Below are 20,421 nucleotides of genomic sequence, written 5' to 3'. Positions count from 1 at the left end.
TCTGCCTCACCCCTCCACTCCTCCCCTCTCTGCAAAGCCTGACATCGCTTTTCTATGGAGAGCAGAGTGAGAAGGAGAAGTCCCCGTCAGAGAGCAGCCCTCTGGATGCTGACAACAAGGATGTGGTGAGTGCCAGTGGCTGTGGCAGTGGGAACCTGGGCTGGGCTTGTCCCAGCCAGCCTGTCCTGTTCTTCATCAGAAACCCTGGTCAGAAGTTAAGGGTGAGAAATTAAATCTCCTGCTCAATACTCTTCAGCAGTGGGGAATTCCTGGAAGCTGGAGGGTTTTTTTGTCCTAGATTCTTTGAGGCATCTATTTTGAATGGCAGTTTGGAGGGGATGCCCTGTTGGCAAGCATCTCACAGCTGCATGGCTCTCCTTGCAGTTGTGTGGATCCAATATGATGCATGGCCAGAACCCAGCTGCATGCCTGCAAGGATCTTTCCCACCCCTCAGGATAAAGTCCCTCACACCGCATTTCTTCCTCTGCCAGCATGGTGGGGCTTTAAAGTAATCTTCTGTTTCTCTCTAGCACACCAGGCTTTCCTGGAAACAAACACAGACTGACACATGTTTCTGACTCTTTCTTTCTTGGCAAAAAAAGCTCAAAAATCAGTCACTGGTAGGACTATGAAAAAATTTCATGACTAATTAAAGAATCTAGGTAAGAAAGAAGCAAAAGAAGCAAAATCCTTGCAGGTGGCAGGAGGTGTGTTTAAAGGCTCTGTACCAGATGCTCTAGGCAAATGTATATTGCTCATCAAAAAATAAGTGAGAAAGACTACAGGGGAAGCCAGCACACTAAAAAGCAGGTTAAGGGAGATTATTAGAAGTAAGAAGACATCCTTTAAAAAGTCAAACTGTTCACAAATGAGGAAAATCTCAACTCTTCCAGGTTAGATGTAAAGTACACTAAGAGGGGAGAAGAGCAGTTTTGAGGATAAATTTGTAGAGAGCATAAAAAGCCCAAAATCACAGAATGGGCAGAGTTGAAAGGAACCAACATGGGTCTTCTGGTCCAACCTCCTTGTTCAAGCAGAGTCATCCTAGAGCACATGGCACAGGATTGTATCTTGAGTATCTCCAGTGAAGGAGGTTCCACAACCTCTCTGGGCAATCTGTTACAGTACGTGGTGGTCTCTTCCAGTCCTCAGGCACCTTTCCTGATCACCAGGACCTTTCAAAGATCATCATGAGCTGCCTTGCTGTGGTGTCCACCAGCTCTCTCAGCAGTCATGCGTGCATCCTGTCAGGGCCCACAGACTTGTGGATGTCAGGTCTGCTTAGGTCCCCCAATCCTCCTTCACCAGAGGAAAATCTGAGAACCTGTTTGTGTACACAGTGACAGGGAATAAGCTAGTTAGTGCACAAGAACTTAGGTTGTCATGTAGCACTCTACAGCAGTGCCACCTCAGCACTTGCTAGTGGTAAAAAACGTGCATTGAATGTTAGGGACTGTCATGGAAGGGGAACAGGAGGGAGCTCTGGAAGCAGGAGCCTGTTGCAGTGATGCTCCCTAATATTCAGAGGAAGCTGAAGTCCAGAAAGTCACTCCTGAAACAGTGGGTTAATGCTTGACTTCAGCTTCTTCTGCAAACCCTTCTGCAGCCAAAAATACGCACCTGACATCCATCAGGATGCTTGATGTTTGTAGAGAGACTTCCCTGTTCTTTTATACTCCTGCCCCAGCAGACTCCTTGTTCCCACTCACAGAAATTCTCTTATCACTACTTTCAGGAAGGTCGCATGGTCTCTTAGGGCTGGAAGAGAGGTTGTGCTCAGCTTCCCATCAGCTCTTTGGAGTGTGTTTTCCTTGCTTCTCCTGAGGCAGCTGCCTTTGCCATTGGGCTGAGCATTGCTGAGCTGCCTTGGGCACTGCCTCCATTTGCTCAAGCCCCTGGCCATAGGCACTGCACCACCTCTGCCTGTTTCCCCAGCATATGTTGTTACCCAGTCCCTCACTGGGGAGGTGGGGGTAGTTGCCCTTGTCTCATCCTGACTCTTTTTCCTTCTAGGGATTCTGTTCCTGGCTCCTTTCTATCTACCAGATGAAGTAAGTGTGTGCGCTTGGCATTATGGTCTTGTTCCACTGCTGTAATGAGACACAGTTGGAGGGCTGCTTGTGTCCCTCATTCCCTCTGTGCTCAAACCCTTTGTGCCACTGTCAGGATGTCATGAGTTGGTGTGGGTTGTGGGAGACTGGAGCAAGCCAATGTCCCGTGACAGGAGGTGGTGGGGAGGAACCACCAGCACTGACCCCCACCTGCCTCTCTCCAGGGATGAGGAGATTCAGAGCAAGTGTGGGATCGATGCCACCACCTACCTCTCCTTCCAGCGGCACCTCCTGGTCCTGCTGATGCTGGTTTGCGTGCTCTCCGTGGCTGTCATCCTGCCTGTCAACTTCTCAGGGGACCTCCTGGGTAGGTGCTTCCCTAGTCACAGGATAACTCAGGAGTGCCATGCAAGCTTCCAAGCCTTTGGGCAAGCATTGCGCCTCTGGGAAAGAAGGCAAAAAAACCCCTCTCTCAGAAGCCCCCATGTGAGCAGGAGCTCACCGTCAGCTGGGTGACAGAGGAGCATAAAAGGCTGGGAAATTCAGGGCAGTGGGGACTTGGGGCCCTGGGAGATTGAAAAGAAGGGACCAAAGACCACAGCCATTAATTGCAATATGCACATGCACACTGCACTGGGTTCCCTTAACCTTCTGCTTTTCCTCTTCCTCTGCAGGACACAATCCTACCCACTTCGGCCGGACAACCATCGCCAACATCCCAACTCAGTAGGTGCTCCCACAGGCAGGGAGGCTGTGTGTGCGGCTGCTGTGGTGGGCACTGCTGGGAGCACCTAGGCACAGAACTCACCACAGCCGTGTGCTGGGGACAGGGACAGGTCCATGTGAGCAGCACACCACTCACACTGGCTCTCCTGTCTCTCTGTACTACATGAGCACAGTCAGAGCAGCCAAGCCAGTGGCACTGCTAGCTGCACCCCGCTGCTGGCAGAAGTGCTCTTGGGGATGTTGTGTGGCCTCATTTCTGCAGTATCTCAGTCAACAGCATGGGTGCTGCCCCTCTAGTTCCTGGGGTGTCTGACAGCTGGCACAGGGAGGTCCTGCTGGGTGGAAGGGGTGGTCATGGGTGAGATGCTGAGTGCCAGGCTGGTCCCCATGCCACATGCTCACCACAGTGCTCACTGATCCCCACTTCCTCTCTTCCAGAGATCGTCTCCTGTGGCTGCACAGCATCTTTGCCCTAATATATTTTATCTTCACCATCCTTTGTATGGCTCACCACTCTGTCCACCTGGAATACAGAGAGAATGAGAAGGTGAGAAACCACCCCTCCTCCAACCTTGTCTTGCTCAGTGCTGCTAATGGCCAGCTTCTTGCTTTGCACAAATGCTGGTCACAGGAGGTACAGAGGTACAGTATGAAACTGGGCTGGCAGGGAAAGGTGTGGCTGATTTTCACCAGCTTCTGGATAAAGTGACAGCCTGGAGGCAAATCTCTCTCTCTCTTGCAGTCTTGTCTCTTGAGACTGGTGCTCTGCTGTATACATCTGCCTGGGGTATGGCATTGTCTGGCTGTGCCCTCAGGGTTTGGGACTGGGCATTGAGGAGTTCTGTGCTGACTTGCCTCTGAGGTGGCAGCTGGTGCCCCAGCTTGCTGCTGAGTGGACAGGGTGGCAGCATTATATCCTGCAGATCCCTGCCCATCCTACAGATCCATCCTGCCTCTTTTCTTCCCCAAGGTCGCCCGGACACTGATGGTTACCCACATCCCCAAGGAGATCACAGACCCTTCACTTATCATCAAGCATTTCCAGTGAGTAGCCATGTGCCACAGCCTTGCTGGGTGAGTGGCAGGCAGGTGGCAGGGACTGTCCCTGTCCCCTGGCTCCTGGTGCCACCATGCCCCTGTGCTTGCAGCGAGGCTTATCCCAGCTGCACCGTCACCAATGTCCAGTTCTGCTTTGACGTGCGCAAGCTGATGAAGCTGGATGCGGAGCGGTGAGTGCGTGCGCGTCCATGTTCCCTTCGTGGGAGGGTGTACTGCTCCTGCCCCCCACATCAAGGCGCCCAGTCTGGGTTATGTCAGCATGTCTGGTGCTCCCCACATGACCTTTGCTATGGGCTCCCTGGCAGGCGCAAAGCAATGAAGGGGCGGCTTTATTTCACTACCAAGGCACAGAAAGAGGGGAAGATCATGATCAAAACTCACCCCTGCGCCCGCATCTTCTGCTGCCGCTTCTGTGGCTTTGATGAGGTAGGAGGCTGCGGGCGGGGCTGCAGGCAGCACACCTGTACCATGGGCAAGGCAGAGCATGGCAGCTTGCCCCTGCCCCTGCACAGCACAGCCCTGGCTGCTCCCACAGGTGGATGCTGAGCAGTATTATGGGGAGCTGGAGGAGAAGCTCACAGATGAGTTCAATGCGGAGCGCAACCGCATCACACTCAAGCGGCTTGATATGGCCTTTGTCACCTTCCAGGACGAGCGGATGACAGCTGTGTGAGTGCCCCTCATGCGACGGCCACGGGGGTGTCCCTCAGCCTGTTGGCCACTGCTGCCGGGGAATTGAGGCACCTTGCCAGCTTTTCCCACCAAAGCCAGGCAGTGGGTCGGTCTCTTCTATGCCTCTGCCATCTGTGGAGTTGGCTGCCCTGTTAAGGCTGTGGGAAGGGTCTCACAAGAAGTGAGACCTGACCCCTGACTCCCTCTTCCTGCAGGATTTTGAAGGACTACAACCACATCCACTGCCGCAAGCACCCCCAGCAGTCCTCTGTCACCACCGTGGTCAAGTCACACCACTGGGGTGTTCGCTATGCCCCTTCACCCAGTGATATCATCTGGTGAATGCCCACGGCAGAAGGGAGGGAGGAGGGGGAACAAGCAGATATGGGGAAGCCCGTGTCCATAGCTATAAGGAGCCCATGTTCATAGCTGTAAGGAGCCTATACCCATAGCTACAGGGAGCCCATATAGCTAGCTGTAGGGAACCTGTGTCTGTATCTGTAGGACACTTTCCCAGGGTCATGGGGGCTGAAAATCCCTCCTGTTGCCATAGCAGAAGTCAGCAGGGTTGATTGCGGTGATCATCCCAAAGGCGGGAGCGCCCAGCCAGCTGACATTAGGGGGGATTGCCAGACTCTGATTTCTCTGGCCTGATTCCAAAGCCTCCTGGTGGTATGGACCTCCACTGTGGGTATTCTCTGGTCCAGGGGGCTCTGCATGTGACAGCAAAGCAGCGTGGGGAGGGAAAGAGGGTGAGCTCAGAACAACATCCAACAAGGATGGTTGGATGCAGATAGCAGGAGGCAGAGCTTCATGAAGCTGTGCTGGGAGGCCCAGGACACAGGGCTTTTCCCTCCTCATCATGTTCAAGTTGTGTTTTCCTCTTTCAGGGAGAATTTATCAGTCCGTGGCACATCGTGGTGGGTGCGATTCATTCTGCTTAATATCTGCCTGTTCGTCCTTCTTTTCTTCCTCACAACACCAGCCATTATTGTCAACACTATGGACATGTTCAATGTCACACACCCTGTGGAGAGCCTCAAGGTAGTCCCTAACCCATGCCAATTTTCCTGAAAGGTTGTAATTTCCAGGCTTACCTGTGACAGGTGGGGAGCACCAGCTCTACACTGTCCTAAGATGAGCCATCACTAGGATGGGCATTGATGAAAAACAAGGTCATTGATGAGGCCATGTCTGTGCTTGCTATCCATCACCTTCTCCTTGTGTTTCCAGTGGCAGAGCCCTGGGGCAGCACCTGAGCTTTGGTGCTGGTGCCTCCATGGAGGCAGGGCAGGTTGCTGTCCATTCAAGAAGAAGGATTTGGAAAGAGTGCAGGAGATGTCAGGAGCTGCCAGCAGCACAACCTCTTCTTGCTCATTGACCTGTGAGCTTTTGAGTGGGCACTGGGCTCAGAACATGGCTGTGGTGCCTTTGGCTGGCCTCAAGTTCTCATTTCCTGAAAAAAATGCCCCTGCTCAGGGAGGGGATGCTCCAGCCCACCTGCTGCACACACCATTGTGTGCTGTCTGCAGCATGGCTGTGCTGTGGTGGGTTGCTGAGGGGTGTTTGGCTTCTCTTTTCCTGCAGAACCCCATCATCACCCAGTTCTTCCCCACGCTGCTGCTCTGGGCCTTCTCTGTCTTCCTGCCCTTCCTTGTGTACTACTCAGCATTCTTCGAGTCTCACTGGACAAGGTAATGGGGCTGGCCCCCACAGTCCCCCAGGGCTGCCACGGGTGGGAGGAGCTGCAGTGGAAGGGGAGCCCAGCCTGCAGGGAGGCAGGCAGTGAGCAGTAGGCCCCCACGGTGGAGCAGAGCCCCTGGGTGTTTCTCTCCATAGAAGGAGCCCCAAGTCCATGCACAAAGGAGCCATTTGCTTCCCAAAGTCCTCAACACTCTCAGGCTACTGACAAAGTCAGGTGGTTTTAAGATGGATCTGAAGAAGTTCGTAAGAGGGTTGGTGTGATGGTGGACTGGCAGCAGCAGGGCCATCACAGACATGCTTCCAGCCCTCCAAGGCAGAGGTAAGGGTTCAAGATGCTTAAAGTAGGGGAAACTGCCCAGCTCCTACAATGTGCTCTCTTTGTCTTGACCCTTCATCAGCCCCAAGCCTTGTGTCTCATCTGATAAGTCCTTGCAGGAGCTTTGTCACCACCTCCCTTCCTTTTTCTGGGGGAAACAGGAACTCATAAACTCATACTAGACACCCATCTGCCTCTTGTTGGGTGTCTATACCAGCAGGGATGGTAGGAGAGGGCAAAGATGAAGGAGATGAGAGGCTACAGCAGATTCCTCATGGTGACACACCCTAGCCTGGGAGAGGCTTTGCAAGGCCCCAGTGGAGGCACAGACCAAAGGCACACAGCTTGTGAGGCAGGAAGTAACTCCTTGGTGAAAAGCAAAAGCAAGACCAAACCCAGCCCCTCACCCCTCCTGCTGCTCTTTCCCAACCAAGTGCAACATTCTTTTCTTGTCTTCCCTGTCTGCAGGTCAAGTGAAAATCAGATCACCATGCACAAGTGCTTCTTCTTCCTGGTGTTCATGGTTATCATCCTGCCCTCGCTGGGTCTGAGCAGGTACGGACCACCCTGCCAGGCTGCTCTCCCTGCTCCTGAGCTGCCAGAATCACACTTAGTCTCCTCACCCTGGCAATCCAGCCCCAAAGGGCTAAGATCCCATTTCCACCAAAACGCAGTGATCTCTGGGGAGGAAAACACTACTTTAGCAGTGCTGAGCCACTCATACATGGTCACGGATGGAAAGCTTCCCTGCAGAGGAGGGAAGCAGAGCAGTTTACCAGGCTGCCACAGCTGACCCACAGGAGCTGGTGGCACTGATCAGCTGCTGCTTGGGTTCAGCAGACCCTAAAGGGACCTGGTCAGGTATCTGCATAGCTCCAGCTACTGTAATCCTGGCCTTCCAGGAGGTGAGCACACACTCCACAGTGGTCTTGTGTGGCAGAAGAGGCTGCTCTGGCAGTGTAGGGTGCAGAAGGTTTTGCCCACTCAGGACAGGGAAAAAAGCACATTCCTGCTGGGTGTCTCTCACACCGCTCTGTAGCTCCCCCTCTGTCTGAACTGCTCCTCTTCTGTCCCTTCCAGCCTGGACCTGTTTTTCCGCTGGCTCTTCGACACGCACTTTCTGGATGAGGCTGAAATCAAGTTCCAGTGAGTAGCAGGAAGCTCCCAAACTTCCCAGGCAAGCGGGAGCACCTGTTGTCCACCGCCAGCAGCTCTTGCAGCTCCTGCCTGAGCATTCTCTCACCGTGTCACCTCTCTGTCCCTGGGGCAGGTGCGTTTTCCTCCCAGACAATGGCGCCTTCTTCGTCAACTATGTAGTGACCTCCAGCCTGATTGGGACAGCCATGGAGCTGCTGCGCATCCCAGGCCTCCTCGTCTACACTGCTCGCCTCTGCTTTGCCAAGTCGGAGCCCGAGCGGCTCCATGTCAAGCGGGTACGTGGCTCTGGTCACCTGTGGGCCTTCGTGACCCCCAGCATGGCAGAGATGCACTCACTGCAGTTTTCACTGGAAACTCAGGCTGTCGTGGTTCTGTGGGGATGCTTATGGGCACTTCTGACTCCCTGGGGGCTAGTGGGGGTGAGCAGTCTGTGGGACAGGGTGCAGAGGCAAGTACAGGCTTTGCAGTGACTGAGGTGGCAATTACGCTGTTGGTTGTGCCCCAGAGCCAAGCATACCAGTTCCAGTTTGGACTAGAGTACGCCTGGACCTGCTGTATCTTCTCCGTTGTCATGACCTACAGCATCACCTGCCCCATCATCGTCCCCTTTGGTGAGTATGATCCCATGCCCATGGTCCCAGCCATGCCAAGAACAGCCTGTCCCTGCCGCCAGCAGCAGCATGGGAGTGCAGGCTTCCTGCATGGTACAGGACAGCACCCTTGGGCGTCATTCCCAGGGCCTGCCCTGCTCTCCCTGTGGCCTGGCTGTCCCCACTGCCCTCCACCCAAATGTCTCCTCTTGTCCCACCAGGGCTGCTCTACATGCTGCTCAAGCACATGGTTGACCGCTACAACATTTACTACGTGTACATCCCCACCAAACTGAACCAGCGCCTCCACGTCGCCGCCATCAGCCAGGTCGTGGTGGCCCCCATCCTCTGCATGTTCTGGCTGCTCTTCTTCTCCGTCCTGCGCCTTGGTAGGGAGAGCTTGGGGCTGTGCCCTGCCACTGCTGAGGGTCCTGTCTGGTGTTTGGGGGTGACGAGCCACTGGTGTCACCCTTGAGTTAGGCATGGAGGGTGGTAAGGGGGAAGGTGGTGTGAAGACCTGGCAGATGAAGGAGGTGTCAGCTTGTATTTTGGGAAGGGAGTTGAGAGCTTGTAAAACCCAAGTCAGGGACCAGCCTAGGGCTCAGCTGGACAGCAGGTTCTCAGAGGCTTATGTGCTGCCCCAGTGTCTCTGTGCTCTAGGTCCCACCCGGCCTGTCACCCTCTTCACCTTTGTGGTCCTCCTTTCCTGCATCATCTTCTCCTTCTTTGGCCTCTGCTTGAAGAAGCTGCAGCCACGGAAACCCTCTAGCTACCAGGTGAGCACAGCCAGCTGCCCACTCTGTTCTTTCACCCCAGTGCATCCCCTCCTTGCTTACCATGGGGAATCTGAGATAGCACCTGGCTGTCCCTGGCCAAACCATGATTTCTTCTTTGGCCTCCTTCTCCTCAGATGTCTGACCAGTCTGAGGGCGCCTTCAATGATGTGGAGCGGAGCAGCGTTTCCTCCACCCCTAACTCCAATGTGAGTACCCCTCTGCAGCCCTGCTGTGGCCATCTGCCCTTGTTCCCCTGGGTCCTGATGTCCCACTGCCCCCCGGGGCAGCTCTTTGTGGCCACTGTCCTGCAGGAGCCTGAGCTGAGCCTGACCCCGGCAGCCTCTCCGGCACACCAGTCCTATGGCACCATGGGCAACCACCTGGAGCCAGCGGAGGATGGGGAGGATGGGGGGCTGCAGAGCTTCGAGACAGAGCTGGAGACCGTGGAGGGCGAGTACAGGAGCGGCCCCGTGATAGAGAGCCAGGCTCGGTACCAGTGAACATCCCTGCCACAGGCTGGGAGCTGACTGAGCTGTGCTGGGAGCGGACACGCCGTGGGGCAGGAGGGAGCCTTCCCTGCACTGCTGATGGGGCAGGGGATGACAGGACTGATGTGAGGGAGAGACCCCATTGCATGGGCAGTGGCAGGAGGGTCTGATGGTCCCTCCTGCTGCCTGCACTGGCTGAGCCCCCTAGTGTCCCTCTGTCCCCACCTGCCTCTTCCAGCACACAGTGGGGAAGAGGGAATGCAGCAGTGTAGGGAGAGGGTCTCTCTGAGAGGCCGTGCTTTTGGGGGCAGGAGGGAGGCCCTGTCCCCTCTGAGAGGAGGAAGCAGCCCAGACAGCCCAGATGAATGTGCCTGCCACCATGCTGTCCTCTGGGTCCTCAGTGGCAGGGGACAGCCACCCGTAACCCTTGCATCTCACCCCATCCATGCACTGCTCAGGCAGCTGTCCTGCTGCCTCCCCTGCTGCTGGCCTGCCCCCGCTTTGCCCATTTCAGCAGGGACTGCTGACATGCGTGTGCTTTGGTGGAGGAGGTGAGTGTCCCTCCATCTGCCACCAGAGCCCCTACATGAGCACCAACAGCCCTGCACCAAGGCAGGCATCAAGTGCAAGCCCAGCTCTTCCCGACCTCCCACCCCATCCCCCCATTTTGCTGCACAATGCCTGTGCCCTTAGGCTCTTGAGGAGAAGTGGGAGGTCAAGAAACAAGTGTGTTTAATGGCTTTGAGGATAGCTCCTTTTCACTCCTCTTTCCTGGCAGACCCCCCATCATGCTCATGCTCTCACTGGGGCTGCCCATGGGACCCAGAATAGCTCCGTCCTAATGCAACAGAACAGGGTGGACAGGTGGAGGCTGGCAGGACCTGGACTTCCAGGTCCTCCTGGTCCACTACATCCTGCCTGCCCTTGTCCACAAGCTGTCCCCGGTAGCCACACACTGCCTCTCAAGTGTGAGTCCTGCTGTGATTAGTGTAAATGTGCCATTACCTGCCCAGACAGCATCCCTGGAGTTTTCCAGCTCATCCAGAGTAGCTGTGGTGGCCTCTGGGGACGAGAGTTTATCCTCATCCTCCTCAGCTCCTCTCAACCATAGCCCACCTGGGCATGCCAGCTCCTCACTCAGCTCTGCTTTGGCCTCAGGGCTGATTTTCCTGTCCCTGATTCTCCTGCTAGCTTCAGAGCAACTAGAGTTGCCATCGTCCCAGGGCAGTGCAGGGAGGGAAGGGAGGAAGGTGCAGCTCTGCCAGCACCAGGGCTGCTGGCATGCAGAGTGCTGGTGTGTGAAGGTGCTCAGCCATGGCACTGGTTAGCATTAGCAGTGCCACTGGGAGGAGGGGCAGGGTGCCAGTTCTGGGCTGGGGGGAGGTTAAAAGGCAGTCCAGCAGTGAGAGCATTAAGGGGGCCCTTAGGATGTTCCTGTGGGGCTGGTGGATCTCAGCTCAGCCGGCTGGCATTCCCAAGCCCCTGTCCCATGGCCCCTGTCCCACCCACGCTGCTGCATGCTGGGGCGATGGCTGCAGCACAGTAGCCACAGTGGTTGCCTCGGGGAGCCCTGAGCTCAGACACACCCTTCTAATCCCAAAAAGTTTACTGGGGGTTTGTGGCCTCCTGCCCAGGTGCCCCGTGGCTGCCCACAGCTCAGCTGGTCCCCTCACTGCCTGCTCCAGAGGCAGCCCCAGGCAGGGCACGGGGATGCTGGTGGCCTCTCTGAGGGTAGAAGCAAGTGCCTGCTAGTGGCACTGTGTCCTCGGGAGCTCGGGCTGCTGGTCTGATTGCCCTTGGCTGCCCCACTGTAGGAATGTGCCAGAGGTCTGTACCTTCTCGTGATTTATTGCTATGACCGTGCCTTGAATAAAATGACTTCACCCAGCTGCTGCCTGGCGTCGTCACCCCATGCGTCTTTCCTGGCACCAGTTTAGGGGGAACCCTTGCCACTGGAGCCTTTTCCCACCTGTGGGCTGCTTTTCACCCTGCCTGGGGACGTCCTGCAGATGCTTCAGTGGCAGAGAGACTGCTTGGACACATCCCCACCTCCAGACTGCCCACTATGATCCCCATAAAAACAAACCACAACATGTGGGCAGAAGCAGCAAAGTTTCAGGAGTGGGAGAGCACCTCACTGTGTCCCAGATAGACTGGCACAGCCCTTGGCACCATCCCCTCCTTGGGGGTGGGCTGCAGTCCTGGGACAGCTGTGTGCCTTTCTTGCCCACCTGTCAGCAGTCACTCCCTTGGCAGAGCTGGCTCAGAACACCACCAAAGGTGCAGATGCTGCTTGAGGGGAACAGGAGGGTGGCCTGGAGCCCCTCTGGGACCACAGCAAGGGGCAGGAGGAACTCATCCCATCTGAGGATGGAGCAGGTGTTCCCAAAGCTGAACTACCCACCAGCAAGTCCCGGGGAAGGGGGTGAACACCATTTTGGAAGTCCTTCTCTAGATTTGAGAGAACAGTGTTCTTTTCTGCCCTCCTCCCTCCCAAAATACACACTATTTTTACCTGAATTCCTGCTTGAATGATTTGCCTTTGGTTTCAGCAGGTTCCTCCTGCTGGCTCCTTCACAGCTTCCCTGGAGTGAGCCCTGCCACTCTCATTTATGGCACAGGGCAGAAGGAATAGGGAGGCTTCTCTTTGGGTGAACACCTGGAAAATTTAAAACCCATTGCATGCCCCTAGAGAGATGCCCCACGGTTTGTAAGGGGTGGTAAACAGAGATAACACAGGGCACTGGGGAGCAGGGCAGGAGCTCTGGCTGGGGGCTGTCATTGCCCCCACTGCAGCCTCACACGGGGACCTCCTCAGGGCCCAGGGAGGGGTGGCAGCCCCGTCACATTGTACCTCTGCCTCAAACCTGCTCCAGACCCGCTCCCTGGCTGCAGCCTGCAGTGACGGGAGCATCCCCACTGGGCAGCAGCCACAGCAAAGGGGCAGTTTGTGGGAGCTGTGGCAAACCTCCCTGCTGGCACAGGCAGTCCAAGATGGGAGTGCTGCTGGAGGCTGCCATGCTGGCCCTTCCCTGCAGTGCCAGGTTTGGGCTCCCACCACCAGTCCTGAGGCCAGGAAGAGCAGGAAAACTCATTTTATCAATGACCCAAAGGGGGTATTTCTTTGCATTCAGATCCCTGCTGCTCTCCTTGCCCTTCACAGCCCATCACACATTGCCTTGTGGGACAAGCCCATCCTAAATGAGGAGCATGGCTCTCTCAGGATGTTTTCCCTTCTCTCCTGTTCCAGGGCTGGGACTTCCAGCCTTTGGAAGATGCTATTACAGACCCTGAGCTGGCTTCTCCACTCTAGGCACTGTTCTTCAGCAGCAAGTGCCCCACTCTTACAGGGCTGGAAACCCATCATGTCAAAGCTAGAACATGCTAGAAGACAGAACTTCCTGCATCCTCACCAGCTGCTCTCTGGGCAGGGCTGCTGGAATGAGTCTGCAATCCAGCTGGCAGGGTGGATGATGCTCCATGGAGCCAGACAGGACTTCATTACAAAGTCCATGCTCTGCTGCTGCAGATGACCAGCAGCAGGTGACCAGCAGCAGGTGAGCCTGTGCTATGTCAAAAAAAAAAGAAAAAAAAAAAAAAAAAAAAAAAAAAAAAGAAGGAGCAGCTGAACAGCAGAAAAGGGATTTTTAGGCTTATTGCTTAAAATTCTGATTCCATTAGAGATACTTGAAGTGTCTGAGCAATCAGTAGCAGGGTGTCTCTGTTAGCCCTTCCACTGCTCACCCACTCAATTACCAGGCACAAAAGCTCCCAACATGTTTTTGGTGGTGGATGACTTCTCATGTCAGTAAACCCACACAACACAAGTGCTCCCAGTGACCAATATCTCCAAAGCTAGAATCAACAAGAAACCAGTAAACCCCTCTCTGTCATCCTTTTTTTTCTGGTCTGCTTGGTCCTTTTATATTAAAATAAACACAAGGCATCAAAACCGGCAAAGACTCACTGTTATTTTTTAATAAACAGTACAGCTGGGTATAAGAGGCACACAGACCAGTTCTCTTGGGAGTTACATAAAATGTGGCACAGAAGAGCAGGAGTCAAGGAGCTGGAAAAGCTAGAGGGAGCAGGGGTGGTTTGGGCAGTAACACCCACAGCCCACCCATCACACAGCTGCCTACTTGTCACATGGAGCCAGCAGATGTCCCACGATGCTGAAGGCTGATGCCCCATAACAGGGTTGCAAAGAGGACATCCCCATTTCCAAACCCTCGTGCCCCATACCTTGCCATCAAAGCTGGTGTCTCACCCCAGCCCCAGCTCCTGCAGCCCTCACTGCTGGGTGCAGGAATGGGGAGGACTCCACCTGAGCCAGCTGATGGAGAGAGCCGTGGGCCAGGATGGACACCACCACACTGCAGGGCTGCAGAGGCAGAACATGGCACCGTGGGGAGGACAAGGGACCTGGGGATGTTCACTGCCTGTTTCACAACACCTAATAGCTGCCCTCCCAAACACAGTGGAGGGCTTTGTGGTGGTAGCCCATGGCTACCATCAGGCCTGGTGGCAGGGCACTAGAGACCCGTCTTACAGGGCACCCATCATCCCCTGCATGGCACGGGCCGAGGAGACCTCCGTTCCATTGAGCAGGCAGCCTTCTCCTGCCCCAGAGTGGAGGACATCTGAGAATAGGAGCAATGTGTCTTCAGAACAGGACCATCTCAGACCTCAGCACTAAGCTCCTCCTGTCTTGAAGAAGCAGCAAAAAAAAGGGTGCTGCCTGAAACTGAATAATTGCTCCATGTCCTTCTCTGGGGCTAATGGTGGCAAGAAACATTGTTCTGCTTGTTCCACGGTGACTTCCCCACAAAGATAAACTCTTCCTCAAAGCACTCAAGTTCAGCTCCTTCACAGACCCCTCAGGTGCTGCCTCAGCAGTTTTCTGGGATTTCTTCTAGCAGATGCTATCTCCTCATTCCTGTGAGGGTGAGGATCTCTGCAGATGGGCACTGTGAGCAGCTGGGAAGCGCTCCAGATTCTGACAGCATCAGCAGAAGGATTCCAGCTATGCTTCCTCTGGCCAAGAGCCAGAATTTCTGGAAGCTGTTGCTATGAAACGATTGCAACCTTCATTTTTAAGACATCTTTTCCTTGGATTTGTTTTATTTTCCTTAACAGAAAGCAGTAAACAGACATTGCTACTGCTGCTGTTGCTGCTGCATTTCAGATGGCTCTAAGGTTAAACCAGCTGGCCAAATCAACACAAAGCCTTTCAGCTGGCAGCCCAACCCTGCCAAAAGTAGTCTCACCTTGGGATTAATGTGACACCATTGCCTGAAACATCCCTAGGAAACCTACTGGGTTGTGGCCAACCTGACACAGGGAAAAGCCAGGGATCCCATCCAGGTCAGAGGCAAGGCAGAAAAAAGCACCAGGATTAACCATCTGGTAGTCATATATTGATGAGGGGAGAGGGAGAAAAATCTCAGCAAGGTTTGAGGACAGCCACGTGGTGTGACCAGCCTCGCTCTCTTGCTGCCTTTTGACCTGGATGGAGCCAAATCTGTCACTGCCACAGCTGAACCAGGTACAGCAGCACAGGAGGACTGAGCAGTGTCAGACCTGGCAGGTAAAGCACAGCAAATAGGATTTTGGGCAAATAAGCTCAAAAGGCCTATGCCAGCTGTCACCTGCCTAGGGTGGGTAGCAAGAGGAGGGAAGATGAGCAAGCTCAATCCCAGAGGAGGTGTTTTAAAACCTGGGTGTTGGTGTTCCTTGGGGCAGGGTGGCATACCTGTGCTGTGGCACTGCCAGGCTTTGCTGCAGGGACATGCCCTGCCAGCCCTTAGCAAAGGCAGAGACACGCTCGTGTTGAAGCAGGATGGAACCATGTGAGAGCCCCGCAGCACGTGTGAGTGGCAGAGGCAGCCATGGGCTGGTGCACACACAAAGACAGAGGTGGGAGAGGCAGCGAGTGTGGCCTGACACGCCCCGTGCTCAGGACTGCTGCATGGTCAGGGAGAGGGATGGCTGGCAGGATCTAGTCCCCTTCTGGGAGGGTCTCCCAGCCACGTTGCATGGCTTTCACCACAGCATTGTAGAGTTTGCTCCAAGCTTCCTGCACCTCTGGGCTGAAGGCAGCACCAAGGCATTTCTCCAGCATGTACAGCAGGGACTCGCCGACAGTCTGCAAAGCAAACAGGGAGGTGTTGAGCTCAGCACCAGGGGATGACATTCAGTCTCTTGTCTCACTTTGCCACCTTTTTTGACTTCTCCAGTTGCAGGGCACCTGCTCCTCTTCCACCAACAGTACCAGACCCCTCCAGTCCCTGGCTCACCAGAGGGGCCCAGAACCAGCCCATGTCCTCCTCTTCCCCTGCCCTGTGCTGGCCTCCCCATGGATGAGTGGAAATCAGGGAGCAAGGCCTGACACTGCACGTGTAACACCAGGGGAGAGGTGCACATCCAGTTTCTGTGGCTCCCAGGTGCAGATGTCTGGTCCTGTCCCTTGGCACAGCTGTGGAGCAGCAGAGCTGAGCAATGCCCTGATGCCAGGAGAGTGGATCAGACTCCATGCTGGATGCTTAGGGCGTGTCTCAGTGCCTCTCATGGTTCTCCACAGGGCACTGCTCCTCACAGAGCTGTGAGCAGCCCCACACATGAGCACCCTCCCACTGAGCACAGGGCTGGTGGGCATCATAACCCAAACAAAAGGGACCCTGTGCCTCTGAAGAGAACAAAAACTAGCAATAGGAATGAGCCATGTGTGGGTTAGAAAGCTTTTCTTCAGCCCACCCTTTCCCACTGCATTTCTGTCCATGCTTGATAGCAGGAGAGGAGTAATCAAGGGTTTCATATGGAAGATGCTTGGGTGTTACTGGCATGGAGGAAGCAGGGGCTGAGGCACAGCAACCCCATCCCAGTGCAGGCATAGAGAGGTGGATGCTCCCTTTTCCAGGTGTGGTGAGGTCTGCCCAGAGCATCAGATGCAGAGGATCCAGGGCAAAGGCTGAGCCTGCAGCCCTGTGGCACAGAAGAGACTGCAGTGTCCTCAGCCATGGCCCTGTTCAAACAGTGGAAATGCTTTGCTCCCATCTATCCTTTCTATCTCTCCCATCTATCCTCCCATCTATCCTTTCTGCCTGGGCTTACTGAGCAAGGGCAGAAAACAAGGGGAGCTCAAGGGGAGCTCACTGGGCAGTGTCCCTGCATTGGTATCAGCACCTTGGACAGGCTGCCCTGAGCCATCAGCTGTGTCTCCAGAAGGCTGAGCCCAGAGGAAGGGTGGGGACAGCTGAGGTTGCAGGCAGGGGTGAACAAACACAGCCACAGCGAGAGAAGAGAGAACCTCACCGAGAAAGACTCAGCCTTCACACCAAGTGCCTGGTGCTTCTTGCCGAGGTTGCAGAGATACTCTTCCAGGCAGGACAAGTTCTCCAGGTGGCTCACAGCAGCATCAATCACCAGCATCACCTAGCACAGGAGCAGAAAGGCAGAATGGCATTAACAGAAAGGTTCAGCTTCCCTCCCAGAGGAAACAAAAGTGTCTGATCCTTTATTTCACCCTTGCCAGCCTGACCCCCTCCCAGCCCAGATGCCCTCTGAGCTTTGCTCTGCTGTGATCCATGTGTCACATCAGTGAGGCTGGCAGCAGCACACACCACATCCTTCCATGGAACACTACCAGAGCTGCACAGCAAGCAGCACTGCTGAGCACCCTGTCCAGGGGATAAACAGCCATGCAGCAGAGCAGTTGCAGGTTAAGACCTAATGCTGATGCAGTCATTACAACTCCTAGGACCCCAGGACAGCTGCATGGGAACCCCAGAAGTTGCCAGGACTAGAGTTTCCCATTAGAAGTTGCCAAAATGGTGCAATTGTGAATAAGGCCACCCCAATTCTAAGATCAGCCAAGGCATTTTGAAGAGGTGGGACAGAGTACAGCCAGGTCTGTTGACCTGGTCTGGCAGGACACATACCATAGCCTCCCAGGAGCATTAAGAGTCAAATGGAAACAGGACAGAAAAAATTTAATGAAGGATGAAGGGAACAGACACAACGAATTAGAAGAAGAGATTAAAGCCAGGGCATGGTTATCTTGGCAAAGCCAAGAGGTGATAGAATTGTGCACTGTAATTTCAACAGGCCATTTATCTCCAACAAGAGCAAAAAACTATTTCAGCTCAAGGCAATAATCTTAACTTTGCCAATAAAGAGAGGCTGGAAAATAACAAAAAGCTCACAGCTATCAGAGGAGCTCAGTCCTGAAACAGCCTCTTAACAAGGAATAAAGACAGGCAAGCAAAGCACCAAGCTGGTTTAAAGATGGAGCCAGGCAGTTTACGAAGGCGTCTGCAAGCCAAGGCTGTGCTTTGTCCCAGTGTGGCTTCTCTTCAGGGTTCAGCAAAGGGTCTCTGCTGCACCAGTGTACTGTGCATGCAAGAGCCTCTCCTCAGCATTGCTCCTGTCTGTGTTTGGGGAGGGGAGCTGCAGCACTCCTCGCAGGCTCTCTGAGAGGTGCTGCGGGCCTGCTGGCTCTGCAGCTGCACCAACAACCTCTCCACAGCAGCAGCTCCAGGGTGGCCTGGCCCACTGCCCTGCTCTGTGCCACCTCCTGCTCCGCGTGTGGCCAAGCAGAGAGCTTCAGTCCTCAGCTGGACACAGGGGAGCTCCCTGAGGCACCTCCACAGCAGGAGAAGGATTCTTTCAGCTTTCACAGGAAGCAATCCACTCTCAGATGAGGGCATAGAAATCAGCATGGTGCCTCTTAGCCACCACAACCTGCATTCTCATTCCCTCCCCACTGTTGTAGGACACTTTGTCCTGGCCTTCTGCCTGCATGAGTATCCCTCTGCAGTTGCCAGCCCAGGAGGAGACTTCTCCTGTGCTCCCTGGTCAGACACAGCACAGTCCCAAATCATTGCCTAAGACTTTCATCCTCCAGGGAGGCTGTGCTCCAGCCATGCCACGGCCCCTCTCTCACCTTCCTGATGTGATCCAGGAACTCAGGGGCAGACAGGCATTCCTGAGGGCTGGCAAACTGCTTGCAGTTGTACTGGAAAAGGGGCAGCAGGTCAGGATCCAAGTCAAACAGCCTGCAAGAGCAAGAGAGAACACCCCATCTTACTTCCTCAGCTTTATTTAAAGCCCCACTCGCCCCATCAGCAGCACACCCACAGCCTACTTCTGCCTCTGTTCCCACCTACTGATCCCTCTCCATCTGTAAAAAATCCAAAAGTTCCGAAAAGTTTTAGTTTGGGGCAATCCAGATTGCCTATAGACAAAAACCTTTCTGTTTCTCTAGTCCATAACCCCAGCTCTCAGATACATATTTATGGCACCTGAGAACTGGCATCCAACCCTCTGGAGTTTCTTCCAGCCTGGGCCTTCTCCTCAAAGTGTTGGCTGTTATCTCAACTATTCCCATTCCCACTTTTTGATCCCCTTGAACCCAAAATCTCCCAAACCAGGGAAGGCCTCCAAGCTCCAGCAGCCATCTGGACCAAGGGGGGAATGTACAAACTCAGCTGATGCCCCACGCGTGACACCATCACCAGCTCCCATTTCCTCCCCCCCTGCCCCATCGTGCCTTGCCAGTGTATGTCGGGCACAAATGGGACTCAAGAGCAGCCACCCAGGCAGCTACAACAGGCCACCGGTAATTCAGGCAAGCCAGGCTGTCTTCTCCTCATGCTGCACATTCAGCTACTGCACCCCTCTCCCCCACATTGCTGTCACTGCTCTAGTCCTGCTCTGGAGATTTGGATCCCTCTCTCTCTGAAAGCTGCGCATCAACTCTCCAAATGTCCTTTTTAAACGACTTTTCATTGATTTTTCCTTTTTTCTCTCCACATAATTGGCACATTAATCTGCTGAGGAGAGGCAAGAAGCTGGCTACCAGCCATTCCACCCGGCACACCATTGCCCCTGCCCTGCCGCTGAATCCCTCCCTGGCGGCCAGGTCTGTTCCCGGGGCTGCACAGCGCTTCCCCGCTCAGGGAACGATCGGAGAGCAGAAGCGGCGGTGACAAGGCGGGGATCCGTGGGCAGAAGCGCACAAATCCTGCCCGCCGCTTCTCTCTCCGTCTCCGCGTGGCGAAGTTCTGGCTGGCGCGGGGCGGGGAGGCAGGGCAGCAGCGCCGAGCGGGGCCCGGCTCTGCCCCACGGCTCCGGTGCCCGCGGGCCGCCAGCCGCGGGAGGGCACAGCGGCGGGCAGGGAGCGAACGGGAGCCGCGCCAAGCCCGGGGCAGCGCTCGTCCCCGAGCAGCGGGGCCGGGGCGCGGAGGGCGCATCGCGCCGCTCACCTGGTGAAGAGGACGAGGCCGTGCTGCACGGGGCTGCCGCTCACCCGCCGCCAGCTCTCCCGGATCAGCGCTCGCTGCCCGCCCGACAGCGGCATGCCGCTCTCCATGGCGGGCCGGGGGCTGCCCCTCGCCGCCGGAGCCGCGCCGTGCCCGCCCGCCCTCGCTCCGCGCTGCCCCCGCGCCCCGCCCGCCCGCAGCGCCGGGCCCGCCGCCCAAGGAAGGGCTCGCCGAGCGCTTCTCACTCGGGAGAAGGAAGGAAGGAGGGATGGAAGGAAGAAAAAAGAAATTCGAAATGCCCAAACTTCCCCATCCCGGGCCCGCGGGGCAGAGCAGAAAGTTCAGCTGGTTCACGGTTGACATTTTCTGTCGTCCTGATTTTACAAGCGAAGCAATAGGGCAGAGCCGTACCAGCGAGGAGACCAGCGATACCTGACCACCTTCGCTCACCATCAGCACAGCTCCCTCTGAGCGTAACTTTGCCTGGGAGGGCCTCAGCCATGCTCCACAGCATCCTCTTGCTCTCGGCCACTTCTGCTGAGACCCTGGATGCCACACAGCCACCTGCTATCTCCACAGGCAGATAAGTCTAGACACTGCAAAGTACGTGTCTAATTT

At 55.3% G+C, this 20,421-nt stretch overlaps 2 protein-coding genes across 5 annotated transcripts in view; one reads left to right on the top strand and one right to left on the bottom strand.

Annotated features, from left to right (window-relative positions):
* TMEM63C (transmembrane protein 63C) overlaps positions 1-11,429 on the top strand; it is a 31,835-nt gene extending 20,406 nt beyond the window's left edge. For all 4 annotated transcript variants that reach the window (XM_064423749.1, XM_064423751.1, XM_064423748.1 and 1 more), the window contains 20 exons: positions 38-125; positions 2,015-2,052; positions 2,277-2,419; positions 2,727-2,778; positions 3,217-3,325; positions 3,749-3,822; positions 3,927-4,007; positions 4,143-4,263; positions 4,373-4,506; positions 4,725-4,847; positions 5,400-5,553; positions 6,097-6,203; positions 6,998-7,084; positions 7,610-7,675; positions 7,800-7,962; positions 8,193-8,298; positions 8,499-8,666; positions 8,938-9,053; positions 9,188-9,259; positions 9,341-11,429. In XM_064423749.1, the coding sequence (XP_064279819.1) occupies positions 38-125; positions 2,015-2,052; positions 2,277-2,419; positions 2,727-2,778; positions 3,217-3,325; positions 3,749-3,822; positions 3,927-4,007; positions 4,143-4,263; positions 4,373-4,506; positions 4,725-4,847; positions 5,400-5,553; positions 6,097-6,203; positions 6,998-7,084; positions 7,610-7,675; positions 7,800-7,962; positions 8,193-8,298; positions 8,499-8,666; positions 8,938-9,053; positions 9,188-9,259; positions 9,341-9,553 (2,215 nt within the window). In that variant the 3' untranslated portion in view covers positions 9,554-11,429. The remainder of the gene's footprint in view (positions 1-37; positions 126-2,014; positions 2,053-2,276; positions 2,420-2,726; positions 2,779-3,216; positions 3,326-3,748; positions 3,823-3,926; positions 4,008-4,142; positions 4,264-4,372; positions 4,507-4,724; positions 4,848-5,399; positions 5,554-6,096; positions 6,204-6,997; positions 7,085-7,609; positions 7,676-7,799; positions 7,963-8,192; positions 8,299-8,498; positions 8,667-8,937; positions 9,054-9,187; positions 9,260-9,340) is intronic.
* Positions 11,430-13,498: 2,069 nt separating this feature from the next.
* On the bottom strand, positions 13,499-19,975 carry NGB (neuroglobin). The gene is made up of 4 exons (XM_064423765.1): positions 19,807-19,975; positions 18,486-18,597; positions 16,856-16,975; positions 13,499-15,689 (listed from the first exon to the last, which is right to left on the bottom strand). Exons 1-4 carry the CDS (start codon positions 19,911-19,913, stop codon positions 15,543-15,545), a joined length of 486 nt encoding a protein of 161 aa, XP_064279835.1. The 5' UTR covers positions 19,914-19,975; the 3' UTR covers positions 13,499-15,542.
* Between the last annotated feature and the right edge of the window lie 446 nt (positions 19,976-20,421).

This window comes from Passer domesticus, chromosome 6, assembly GCF_036417665.1.
Source record: "Passer domesticus isolate bPasDom1 chromosome 6, bPasDom1.hap1, whole genome shotgun sequence".
Lineage (NCBI taxonomy): Eukaryota > Metazoa > Chordata > Aves > Passeriformes > Passeridae > Passer > Passer domesticus.
This window is presented reverse-complemented; position numbering and strand designations above follow the sequence as displayed.